General features: G+C 40.5%; 1 protein-coding gene across 2 annotated transcripts in view; it reads left to right on the forward strand.

Annotated features, from left to right (window-relative positions):
• Positions 1 to 9,922, forward strand: part of col8a2 (collagen, type VIII, alpha 2) — a 51,473-nt gene extending 41,551 nt beyond the window's left edge. For both annotated transcript variants that reach the window (XM_005728834.2, XM_013909733.1), the window contains 2 exons: positions 2,176 to 2,367; positions 7,762 to 9,922. In XM_005728834.2, coding sequence (XP_005728891.1) covers positions 2,205 to 2,367; positions 7,762 to 9,665 — 2,067 coding nt within the window. In that variant the 5' untranslated portion in view covers positions 2,176 to 2,204 and the 3' untranslated portion in view covers positions 9,666 to 9,922. The remainder of the gene's footprint in view (positions 1 to 2,175; positions 2,368 to 7,761) is intronic.
• The last annotated feature ends 3,992 nt before the right edge of the window (positions 9,923 to 13,914 follow it).

The following is a 13,914-nucleotide window of genomic DNA, read 5'->3' on the forward strand; positions in this document are numbered from 1 at the left end:
TGTTGCTGTATTCTGTCTTTTTTCGGTCAGATCTGTTTTGTATAATGCGTCACCCGTCCTGCCAGACGAAGCTTTCGTGCTGTAACTTTGGATCCTGCTCGTTGTTTAATGGTTGAAAGAGGCTTTCATTCATCATGAGCCCCCTCCACTCCACGTTCAGACTTGGGGTTTGTTATGATGTGTTTTGAATGGAATGATTTCATGTGAAAGTGGGTGAAACTTAACAGGTTTTCAAGTATTTTTAAGCCACCCTGTATAACTGCTTTCTAGAAGTCTTCTGCTTTCTCATGTGTACCAAGAGTGTGTGTTCTGTTACGTGGGTGTTCTTGTGTGAGAGAGAGCTCGTATGAGTCCAGCGGTGGCCAGACAGACGGGATTGCATTTTTAACATCCACTGCAGACCTTTTCTACAAATTAAATACTTGATAAACAGATTGCAAAGGTCTCCCAAGTGCCTGTCTGTGACTTGTCCCTGTTCGTGCACAGTTTCTGTGATGCCTTGCAGAATGGTGGGCATCCAGAGCTGCCTGTTAAATTGCATCTGCACCAAAAACCGCAGACCCCCATACCAGACGAGCTCCCCTGCCAGCCAGCCAGAAAGTCGGCCAGCGACCAAACGGCGTCTTACCAACGCGGCTCTCTTTTTCTCCTGTTTATTTCTCTTAACATCTTTTTCTGCGCTTTCGTGATTTCCCATAGATTACATTTTGATTTGAACACTTATCGAGAGATCGTTGATTCTTCCTTACAGCATAAGCAAGCATAAACCACAGACTAATCATAATTTGTAAAAGGAACCCCAAAAATCCCCAAACAGTTTGATAAATTGCTCTAAAACAGGAATTGAACAATCTAGCTATGCAATTATTAAACAGTCACAAAAAAAAACAACACACACACACACAGCAGGAGAAAAGCTGTAAAGGAGACCTGGAGTCAGCACATATGGTGGCAATAAACACACCTTTTTTTTCTGAGCATCTGTGATTTAAAAACCACTGTGAATACCCCCCAATTACTCCTAATGATGCTGCCAATTAACAGCAATGTGCAATTTTCAGATTAGCAAATGTCAGTTAGTGTTGGTGTGTGCTTTCAGAGTGATCGCTCTTCTTGCTGTTGAATGCAGAGACTAACAAGCTTCAAACTCACAAAATGAACACGACAAGACAGGCATTCATAATAAAAGAAGAGATTTGTGGATGCCATTATTTATTTTTTCATGTAACTACACAGGATGCTGCTATAACACACTGACCGGGAGCCTTATATGATTCATAGTGACTGAGACCTGCTATAGCATGGCTACAGTGGTTCTGAATTCTACTTGTGCTTAAAATAATGACCCAAAGTTATCAAAGTAACTGTCAGAAATCAAACCAGCCTCCAGTGCTGCCACTAAGCCCTATTATTATTCTGTTCCCTAAATGGATGATGAGCCAGTTTAAAGAAAGCAATTCAAGGCACATAGTTTTTCATGGCTGTGCGGTGCATTGTCTTGTTCTTTCTGAGTTCTTAAGCACGACATGGTTGGCATTTAAAAACAAGCAGCGTGAGCCCGAAATGACATTTTGGATGTCACACCATCACAAAATAACTCCTGACAGTCATCTGTTCAAAGACAGCTGATTAAAAGAGTTCACGGGAGAGTTGCAGTGGAAACAGGAGTCTTTAACACGCTGCTTGAAGCCAGCACACCTACAGTCGCTGCTGGTCAGCAGTCTGATTGTGGTTGTGAAAATGAAGAAATGAAAGTTACGCAGTTGCCAAGTGCCATCTAAAACAAACACAGCCTTAGACTATGCTGAACAAATACTATACTGTAATAACTGTATGTTATTTTTGTGCCTAAATAATGTGTTTGCTCATATAAATTTTAAAGTATCATTTTTTATAAATACCCAGTGTCTGTCTTTAACATATCTGAAAAAGCAAGACACTATACGCTTCAATTTCTCATAGAGGACATAAGGAAAAAGATGCCACTGCATTACTTCAGAAACCTGAAGTAAATTCATTTAACAGCCATTACCAATAAATGTACACTCACGGAGCTAAATTCTCGCATCACTTAAGTGATTTTCTGAATGTCTGGCATTGTAAAATGTTCAGTAAGATGGACCAAAGAGTGAAAGTGGGTTTTATTTTTCTGTGTCCTCTCTCTGTTCCCTTCAGTTCTTTGCGTGTGACACCTAAAGCCTGGGATGCTGTTGACCATGCTGCTGGCTCCTGTCTCTGTGCTACTGATGCTTGTGGTGCCTGCTTTTGCCGGAGGGTACGCCCCCATACCCCACATGAAGTACATTCAGCCCATGATGAAGGGGCCTATTGGACCTCCGTTTCGCGAGGGCAAAGGACATTATGTTGGTGAGTAGTTCCTGTGAGTGTGGCATATGTAGCCCTTTTATGTCTCATTTGGTCCTCTAAAAGCAGTCTAATAGGTCCCCTCACACTTTACTGATTGGTCATTTAGGTCATTGGAAAACGCTGATAACTGTCATTTTACAACCTCAGTTCCAAAAAAGTTGCAACACTGTATAAAATGTAAATCAAACAAACAGATTGTACAGATTTGTAAAACTCATAAAGTTGTAAAGAAAAGCGTCTGGACTTCTTTAAGTTGCTTGAAGACGTTTCACCTCTCATCCGAGAAGCTTCTTCAGTTCTAAGGTCAAATGGTGGAGAGTCCCAGATATAAACCTAGTGGGAGTAACCCCCCACAGAGGGACAAAAGGACCCCCTGATGATCCTCTAATCGCCTGAGCCAAGGTGTGAAACTGGATGTGGGTTCCAATCAGCCAGAGTTTCGGGTGAGCTCATTGTGAAACCTGGCCCCACCTTATCATGCGAATTCCTGAGATCAGATGGCCCAGGATGTGAGTGGGCGTTAAGGCGTCTGGGAAGGGATCTCAAAACTGGATTATAGATGGCAGAGAGTTGGTGTCGTAAACCCCCGCCTCTGTTCAAAGATGGTCGCTCACAGTGGACATAAATGGCTTCTTTCACTCCTCTTTCAAACCATCTGTCCTCTCTGTCCAAAATGTGAACATTGGCATCCTCGAAAGAGTGTCCTTTATCCTTAAGATGCAGATGGACAGCTGAGTCTTGTCCTGTGGAGGTGGCTCTTCTGTGTTGTGCCATGCGCTTGTGAAGTGGCTGTTTGGTCTCTCCAATGTAGAGGTCTGGACATTCCTCGCTGCACTGTACAGCATACACCACATTGTTAAGTCTGTGTTTTGGAGTTTTGTCTTTCGGGTGAACCAGTTTTTGACACAACAACATTGTCATCCCTTATGTAGCCGGTGTATCAGAAAAACTCAGATTAATGCTCATCGTGCAAAGACCTCAACATGGTCCAGAAATGCTGCCGACTTCTCTGGACCAAAGCTCATCTAAAAGGGACTGAGGCAAAGTGGGAAACTGTTTTTTGTTAAAACAAATCAAAAGAATCAATGTGTTTTTAGAAAACATGCATCCTCTGCACTAAAGAGGAGAGGGACTATCCTGCTTGTTATCAGTGATCAGTTTAATGGCCTGCATCTCTGTTGGTATGGGGGTGCATTAACACCTATGGAACTAGCAGCTTGCACGATGCTCGATGCTGAAAGTAAAATACAGGTTTTAGAGAAACACACAGTATGCGCCCGTCTTGATGACGTCTTTTTCAGGGAAGGCCTTGAATATTTGAGAAAGACAATGTTGAACTGCATATTGCATCTGTTACAACAGCGCAGCTTTGTAGTAGAAGAGTGCGGATTCTAAACTGGCCTGCCTTCTGTCCAGACCACCTCAACAAAAAACACAACAAAGACCCAGGACTGTTAAACAGCTAGAATCCTCTATCAGGCAAGAATGGGACAACATTCCTTTCCCAAAAGTCCAGCGGTTGGTCTCCTCAGTTCTAACTCATTTATAGACGGTTGTTTAAAGAAGAGAGGATGCTATACAATGAGAAACACTGCGCTGTCCCAACATTTATGAAACATTTACCTGACATCAAATTCAAAATATGACCTTAGTATTTTCTTAAGATGGTACATTTTCTCGGTTTATACATTTGATGTTTTCTAAAAGTTTTTTTTTTAAATTTAAATAAAATATGGGATTTTGAGATTTGCATATGATTGCATGCAGTGTTTTATAAAACACACATTTTACATTTTACACAGCATCCCACCCGTTTTTGAAACTGGGGTTATGAACTACCTCCATAAAATGTAGCCTTATGTCTAAAGCACCAAATCACATGAAGCTCTGACTGCACATTGTGTGCTGAAATCGCTCGTCTTACCAACTGGATATCACCATTTATTACATATCCCCCAGGAGAGAATGTAAAAAAAAAAATCTAGAAAAGATTAAATCAGTTCTAATCTAACTCTAACTACACCATTCGCAAGGCCAGTGGCACCATAATTAAAAGATATAGGGCATAATAGAGCATCAAATTGGAATATGTCATTGGTCTTTGCTGGAATTCACCTTTCAGTAGGTGTCACCAGAACCACGTTTTTGCACTTGGTCTGACAGACATACAGACAGGCTAATAAGATGACAACTGTCCCAGTCATGGCAGACAAAAAAAATCAAAGACCTATACAAGGAGTGTATCTCAGCTAAAGGCATGCTTTGTATAAATAGAATTGAAAAGAATGTGGCAGAAGTTGGATTTCTGATATATGTGGTACATTGAATATGAGTTTGCTGCCACTGTGTGGTAATGTGTCCACACTGCATTACTAATGAAATTATTCAGTCCTCTAATGGAGCAGCTGACTGCCTCTTTTCCACAGTCGGCTAAGACAGCCTGACTTTTTGGGTTGGCTTAATATCTCAAAAAATAATGCCATATCATTATCTCTGGTTTGAGGCACCTAATTTTTCTTCTGTGCTATATTAACGGTGCTGTAAAATGTTATATGTTCAAGTTTTTCCTAACAACCTAATCTTCTGACTGCTTGTGCTCCCCATCCTATCAGAGGGACTGCATTTATTTAAATGTAAACATTTATAAATGTACAATACTACAGTGTGCACAGTGCATAGCATGCTTTTACTACTTTGTTTTAGATTTTATAGCTTTTCTCAGTTTTGTTGGCTCACTTCTCAAACAAACAACAGTTGAAGTTAGCAAAAAATAATTAGAGAAAGTCTTGAATGAATGAAATGAAAGAGAAACAGTGAGAGCATTTAGCATTCTCAGCACAGCGCCCTACAGTGTGAACAGGTTTTGGCTGTTTAACACTTTTTGAAGTAGGTTGTGTCTCAGTTGAACAGCTTTATTCTCCAGAATTATTTCTGTGAGTCATCTGATGTTGTGTAATAAATTTAGTTGTTTTTTTTTTTTTTAAACTCTGCGATCCCACAGTTGATTAGTGAGAAGTGACTTGAGCACATCAGAGTTATGAAAATGTGTCAACATGAAGGACCAGGTACTCAGGTAAACATTTTACAGAGGAAAGAGGATGCCCATAGATAAGACATATGGAGGGATAAGCCCCTGTGTGAAGTTACTGAGAAGCTGTGGCACTGTGGACTAGTTCTGTTCTGTGCACTGCTCTATAAATTGTCTGTGCTTTTTTCTCTTTACTTTGTTGTGTGACCACTGCAGGAAAAATAAAATCGCTCTCTAAAAGTACATGCAAATGTAAGTGCTCTTTTGCATTACAAAGCAGCATGTAAAGCCTCTCGTGCTGTTTATATCAGCGTAGTATAGCATTCACTTTCATACACAACAGAAGTCAGTTACCCCAGAAAATAATAGTCTGGTACGGTGCAGTTCTTCTGAATTATTTTGGCATATTTGTCTTAACATTTTTGAAATTTCTTTTTTTTTTTTTTCATTTCACATAACAGCTCATACATGTAGCAAAACAACCCACAAACAGCTGCATCTCATCCCAAACATTAAATTATGTGTCAAAATTAGGGAGCTGTCAGTAAGTAAGTTTTAGCCACTATGTAAATTATAGTGGTCAAAATGTTTACACACTTTGTCAGATTCTGAAATGCTGAAATCCTCATCTTCTAATTTCGTAAAAGTCTTTTCATGCAAGCTGTCACAGCAAATTCTTACTGTACCAAACCATTTCCTCCTATGGTCACACAATACACTAAACTACAGTAAAAAAAACAAACAAACAAAAAAACCTTAATATACACAACACTATACAGAACAAAATATGTAGCATAACAATAGCAAAAAAGAAAATATTATCCTGCTATGTGCAGGAAGAAAACAGCTCTGTGGATCACTATGCAGCCTGTCAGTCCTTTTTCTTTGGCCTCATATTTTCACAGACCTCACACATTATGCTATCCCTTGCAGTAAAACAGCAATTGTGCTAAGTCATTTGCAAACACTAGTAATGATCTTTCTGGTGTGCTCAATAGCAAACTGCTTGAAAATTTCAGCTGTCTGTAGGGGGCAATATTGGTCCATGGTTCCATTAGGAATGCCATGAACTATTTCTGGAAAGTGTTCAAAGGCCTGGCAAGGGTGACATTCTAGGGATGAACAGGATGCAGCAAACAGGAAACCACATCAACCTTAAACCAAGGTTTAAGAATAACAATTCATATGACTAAAGGACTAAATGGATCAGATAGGGCAAGCTCATCAAGTAATAGACATTTTGCAATCAACCTCAGTTCTATTTGACAAAGATCTCCTTGTTATTAGCTAACATTCACCATTTAATCAGACTTGGAGTGCAATAGACAGGAACTGTGTTGCTAAGTAACTGTGTTATTTGTTTTTTTTCCTGTTCAAGCCTGGCTGTGTTGCACTCCACTGTTATAGGAAAGATTAATGACAGAGTTTACAACCTGTGGCACACTTTTAATGCTGTTTTCCTCTATGGTTCAAAATCAAAAGTAAACTCCAATAACCTTAACAGGAACTCCAACTGAGTCAGTTAGGACAACATCAAAGGTAACTCAGTGACAAGTGTTTGTCACTTGTGATTACATAACAAGTGATGGACTGGTGACCTTTCCAGAATTTAGTCTAATAGAGTACCTTCAGACTGGGTAATATTCAGCCACTCACAGCACTGATAAAGTAAAAGAAAATGAAATGGAAATGAATTATGCCACTGATTAAGATATGACTTTTCAGTCTCTAAACTCATACTGAAGTATGCAAAGTATTAATTTCTTAGATAATAATCATGTAATATATTTTGTGCATTTCTCGAATTTTCAGTGTTTCTTGTATGTAGATAATTAATTCTTTGATTTCACAACAGAAGAACACAACCAGCCTGGTTTTATGCCTTCTCTTTGTAGTATTAGTTAAACTCTTATTTAAAAAATTACCCAGTATTTTTACAAATGAAAAATTTCTTCAATAAAAAATATCTTTTGATTCAAACAGTTCTTTAATGATAAACTCACAGACACTTGTTGATTGAAAAGATGGATAGTCTGTCAGTTTCCATAACAGCTAAGTACAAAGTAGTATAAAGTAGTCTAGAGAATCTTATCTATTCTTCTCAAAGAATTCAACTAATTGTATTACAGATAGTTATTAAAATCCAGTCACCATAGTAGTGTGGATTGAGATGACATCTTTTCTCTCGGACATCAGCAATTTAAAAAAATACTTACTTAAAGTACTTAATAATAATAATAATAATAATAATAATAATGATGATGATGATGATGATGATGATGATGATGATGATGATGATGATGATGATGATGATAATAATAATACCTGTCACAGTAGTCCTAACAACCTGTACATATTTTTTCTAGATATGCCACCCATGATGGAAGTGAAGGGGGAACCCGGCCCCCAAGGGAAACCAGGACCAAGAGGTCCCCCTGGACCACCAGGCGTTCCAGGGAAACCTGGTCTGGGAAAGCCTGGTTCCCAAGGCCCACCTGGTCCTCAGGGACCTTCAGGCTTTACGGGAATTGGTAAGCCTGGACTTCCGGGACTCCCAGGAAAGATTGGGCCAAAGGGGATGCCTGGGGTTAATGGTGAGGTAGGCCCTCGTGGTGAACCAGGTCTCCGTGGTCCTCCCGGGCATCCTGGGCTTCCTGGCCCAGCTGGACTGTCCTTGAATGGGAAACCTGGGCTTCCAGGTATGAGAGGCCCCCCTGGGGTCCATGGCGAGCCAGGAATAAAGGGTATAGCTGGCCCACCAGGTGATCGTGGGCCTAAGGGCGAGAATGGAAATGGGAATCCAGGGCTTCCAGGTCTAAGGGGTTCTCCTGGCCCAAAAGGGAGTATTGGACCACCTGGTCCTTCAGGTATTGGCACACCAGGACTAAAAGGTTTGCCTGGAGTACCTGGTCCTAAAGGTGATAATGGACTCCCAGGTGATCAAGGACTCCCAGGAGAGGCAGGGCCCCCAGGACTACAAGGTTTGCCAGGGCCAGTTGGGTTGGGGAAGCCTGGGCTAGATGGACTTCCTGGAGCACCAGGTCCACAAGGTCCAAAAGGTGAATCTGGGGCCAGGGGTACTCCTGGAATGCCTGGAACTAATGGCTATGGAAAACCTGGTCCAAATGGACTAAAAGGAGAAAAGGGACATGGTGGATTTCCAGGTCTCCCGGGGGATAAAGGAGAACAAGGACCAACTGGACCAGTTGGGAAGCCAGGACTTGATGGACAACCAGGACCATCAGGACTTCAAGGTCCAATGGGATTGCCAGGAAAACATGGAATACCAGGACAGAAGGGAGAGCTCGGGCCCCGGGGTCCTCCTGGACTGCCTGGCCTTCGAGGTGACCAAGGCCCCAATGGACACTCTGGAAAACCTGGTATGCCTGGGGAAAAGGGCATCCCTGGGCCCAATGGTCCTATCGGAAAACCTGGACCTAAAGGTGAGGCTGGGCATATTGGCCCCCCTGGGAATCCTGGTATAACAGGTGCCCTGGGGCCTAAAGGGGAGTCAGGGTTTATGGGAATTCCAGGCCCCAGGGGCCAGTCGGGCATTCCTGGTCTTCAGGGGCCCATGGGTCCCATGGGTCCACAGGGTCCCCCTGGCCTAAAGGGTGAACAAGGACTTCCAGGGCCTCCAGGGCTGGGCAGGTTGGGTGAGAAAGGTCCTATAGGTCCCCAGGGTCCTCCAGGGAAACAAGGCTCCCCTGGACTTAATGGCATACCTGGGCCTCCTGGCCCTCCAGGACCCCCTGGGCCTCCAGGAAATGGCCATACAGTTGTTGCAGGGCCAGAGAGTTCAAAGTTAGATGGGGGAGAAATTCCAGATGACAGAAAAGGCCCTGCATATAGTCAAGTTCCATTGTCCGCCTCTGTGGCACCAGCCTTCACAGCTGTCCTTACCACACCATTCCCTCCTTCAGGCATGCCAATCAAATTTGACAGGACCCTCTACAATGGGCAAAATGCCTACAGCTCTTCTACTGGCATATTCACTGCTCCTTTATCTGGTATATACTACTTTGCATACCACATGCATGTAAAGGGAACTAGCCTGTGGGTAGCATTGTATAAGAACAATGTACCAGCCACTTACACATATGATGAATACAAGAAAGGCTACATGGACCAGGCATCTGGTAGTGCAGTCTTAGAGCTGAAGGAGGGTGACCAGGTATGGGTCCAGATGCCTTCAGATCAGGCAAATGGCCTATATTCTACAGAGTACATCCATTCTTCCTTCTCAGGATTCTTGCTCTGTCCCACATAACCCTATCTTTTCCTTAAAAGATGTTGCTAGATTGGCACCTCAGTGCAGCCCTTAACCTAAAATACCTGCAGCCATTATAGAAACACAAAACCCATAAAATACTCAATATTATTGCCATAGTCTTTATCTGTCTCGCCCTCAACAGCACAAGCGAAACAAAAACTTTGTGAATGAAGTGAGTTTTTAAAGGCAGGGGAAGGAATTTCATACTGTGTTCTTTATTTCAGTGTCCTTCAAATGTGTGTTTTAGTTGTGTTTTATGTTTGTGTTTTTTTAAGCTTTTAGCTTATTTTAATTATTATATTGTCATAATTTTATTGTTATTATTTGGTCCATGTCATCATTGTTGTTGTTGTTGTTTATTGGATTCAGACTATTTAGTGCCTTACTTTTTAATGTGCTAGAAACCTTCCCGTGTGACTGCACAACCTGCCCACATGCTCTGACACAAGGACGACATCACCAAACTCTGATGGGGGGAGGGGGAGGTCATCGCTGCAGTCATGTTGCCCTGGTGTGTTATTTAAATCATGAATTGCTAGAATTATATTGAAAAGCCAAAATACAACACAATAAATATAGGCATACATTACAATACCAAAATGAAGTATTTGGTGTGGTGTGTTACTATTAAGTTTTACTGAAATTTTTAGGATTTTAAATTGTTGCTACATAAAAAAAAGTTGTGATTGAACTCAGCAACAGTTGGTTTTAGGGTGAGATATATTTAATGATAGTGAACATATGCACCTGTTCAGGGAGTTTCTCTGCTTCACTATGCATTTAGTAACCTACAAATTTCAAATAATAGGTCTTCCTCTTTCTTGTAATTTAGTTTACATGCAGTTCAGAACAATTAATTCTACAAATAAACATGACCTCACATTTAACAAGGTAGACACCTTTAAATTGCCCTTTAAAGAGATCAGCACCACCAAGCAAGACCCCTGCATCACCCCCCACCATCATTCTTTAGGACATTGTTAAAAATGTACACAGTCAGTGTTCACAGGCCAGAAAATAGATAGTGTCTATGGACAAATGGACAGTAAGGACACACATACTGCTGATTCAATGGCCTGTTTCCTTCTGTTTTCCTTCTGTTGATCTGGTTTCATCACTATCCCAGGCATCCTGTTCACACATTCTAACCATCACATCACTGATTTCTAATGTCATTAAAAACCCTTTCCCTGATTCCAAGGGAACCGTCTGCACTGCCACATTAGAAAAAAAATATAATCCTTTAACAACATGATGCAAAATCCACAAAGATTTTGAAAACCTGAGTCTGCTGAGAAAACAAGGAGGCAAAAGGATAAGTAAACAACAACAACAATTCAATTACGTCCTTCACTGCCAGTTTCTGTGTTGTTTTGTGATAGATGTCAGGCAAATAAGAGCAATTTTTAATCATTTGTAGCTCTGAATGACAGGATTTTCTAGTTATTTCTAAATCAAATGTGTCAAAAATTGCTTAACTGCTGAGCTTAGTGTAACATCTGTGGCCAGGATGTTTCAGAACCGGATAATGTCAAAGTGCACGGCTGGAAATGAGAATCAATTTGCCTTTAGTCGATAAATAAGTGAAAGGGTCTGACTGGGGCCTGAAGATTGTGAAATGCAGGTTGTGTAACATTTTAACAAAACCACGCCAGATTTCTGGGAGAGGTGGTAGGTCAGAGGTGTGTTTATTCATTTCTGTTGGATGAAGTATTAAAGATCCACTCTGTGCATGCGTGCACTTGTATGCTTAGTAGGTATACCCTTCAGCCCGTCACTGTGTCACTGCGTGCGTTTGTGTGTGCGGATTTGTCACAATGTTCCCTTGGCGTTCAGGTCCCGAAAACGTTAGTGAGGATAATAATAAACTAAAATTAAGTTACAAAACTGTAGGAACGGCTTACAGTCCCATCAATGTTCCACCAGAAGATTTTGAGTTGTGTTTTTTGTTTTAAAGAGAATCTTGTAGAAGATTTACTTTACAACACTCTAAAGATGAAAGGTGTAAAGGCGTGCAATAACTACTTTGTGCCAAGTCACGAACCAACAAATTTTTTTTAAAAAGACATAAAAAAAGACATACTATGAAATGTACAAAATGTTTATTCACTAGTTGTAGTTACGAATCACAAAAGATAATAAAATCTAGGCAAAACAAAACAAAGGTTGGTGCTTCTATCTAACTTGTGCCGCCCTGACGCTCGTAAACACTGAATTATGACTACCTACATGATGGAAGAATGTCAATGTACACGAGCATGGTGCCAAACATTTAGCCTTCCCATTAGAATGAATGTATAATGTTTGACTGTTTTATGGTGGGTCACAGTGCATAAACAGTAACTCTTCACGTCGCTTTGGAAAATTAGTGTGAGGATAAGGCTTAATCAGTATTTCTATTTCTATGTAATGCACTTACTCTTAGCCCTTTCCGTCTCATAACATGAACACATCGACAACTGCTATGTATCATTGTTGCTATGTGAGTCTACAAAGCAGTCTCGTTATGTACTGTATGTTGCCTTTTTTTTTTTTGAATCACCTCCTCTTTTTCGACACACGGTGAAACGGTGATGAGAGTTACATGCGGCTGTTACGCTCTGTCCTCATATTTTCTTAGACAATGTCACTTGCTTGCTGAGTTTGCTCTGTGTGCAAATCATTTAACAAGTGTCACTGAGATCCATGTACCGCAAATGTTTTGTTTTTCTTTATTAGGAAAAAAAAAGAAAAAAAATCACAAAAGCCTTGCTTCGGTTCTTAAGGGATATATGTTTGTTTTAGTTTCAGTATACAAACGGCCATTCCCATTTGCACATGAAATTAATGAAGATGTATTTATACATTTATGATAATTTAATAGGGATGCCAAAACTGACCACCGAAGCCTGGGACATATAAATGGTATTTAACAGCATCGATGAGTTAAGAGCATTTACAACTTGTAGTTAGCATTCTAGAGTTGTTTGTGAAGGATTATTTGTATTATTTTCTATTTGTGTAATGTACAATGTATCAACGTATAGGTTTTTTTTTGTCTTACAAGGCTATTGTGTGCACTATGCAATAGAATTTGGGTATAAAATGCACTCCTTTTTGATTGAAAATGTTTGTCTGCTTATACAAAATCTACAGTACTTGATTGTATTGATACCACGTCAATAAAAACAAAGAAAAAAATGCCTTGGATGCTGGCGTGAAACTTCATTGACTTTCTGTTGTATGGTTATGTAACAAAGAAAATATATATTAACTGGAATACAGAGGCTACTACTACATCTTAAAAATAATCAGTAACACTTAGTAAAAATTCAGTAGCTCGTGTGCGGAGCAATCTGTTGCACGTAAAAGAACTGACACTAGAGGGAGATATACAATTATAAACAGCGTTTCAGGCCTCAGAGAGATGGGTGATTGCATAGTAAGTTTAGGACTGAAAAGAGGAACAGGTAGACTTTTCCTTTTCAGGTCAGCTCGCTGGATGTAGATGGAAGCAACACATATCTTTGCATAAATATTTTGTATGTTGAATATATGGGTTATCACGTAAGCAGAAGAGTATAAATGGATGGATAGATAACTACATTAAATGTGGATAAACAAACATATGAATGAGCTGGCTTTTAATTAAAACAACTAAACTAACTCTGATGCGTGACTGGAGGCGATTCAACAGTTTGTACTTTTCGAAACAAAACGGTTCTTGTAGCCAATCCAAAATGTGCTTAGATAAGAATAAAATCTATTTTTAAAAAACAGCCCATGAGTTCAGGGATAATATGGTGCTATTACTTGCTGGAACTGTCGTCACCATGGTGAGCTGTCATCAGTCAACCGGATTCTTCTTACGTCGTACTGACGTCAGACCATCCATGCTGCATTCGAGAGATCCCGGTAATTCTGGCGCAGTGACCGCAGATACAACCTGATGCACATACATGTGCTGTTATAGAGAGAAGTAATAGAAGATATGAAAAGTTACCTACACTAAAGCAAAGTGAGGAACGACCTTGAAGCTAATCCCTTCAGACGTTGCCATGCATGTCACTTAAAATTTATTCCAGTTTCCGCTTCCTGATAGTTAAATTGGTGACGAGGAAACACTCAAACAAACAAGAAAAAAAAATGCTAGGATGATCTGGGATACACGCGTCTGTCGTTTAAAGTTTTCCGAGGTTTGCAGATTTCTCAGGTGGCCCTCATTTTGTTGACTATTAATTCGCACTGCCTGGTCGACATTTTTCCG

Source organism: Pundamilia nyererei, unplaced genomic scaffold (assembly GCF_000239375.1).
Source record: "Pundamilia nyererei isolate P.nyererei 1_Seehausen unplaced genomic scaffold, PunNye1.0 scaffold00030, whole genome shotgun sequence".
In the NCBI taxonomy this organism is placed as follows: domain Eukaryota; kingdom Metazoa; phylum Chordata; class Actinopteri; order Cichliformes; family Cichlidae; genus Pundamilia; species Pundamilia nyererei.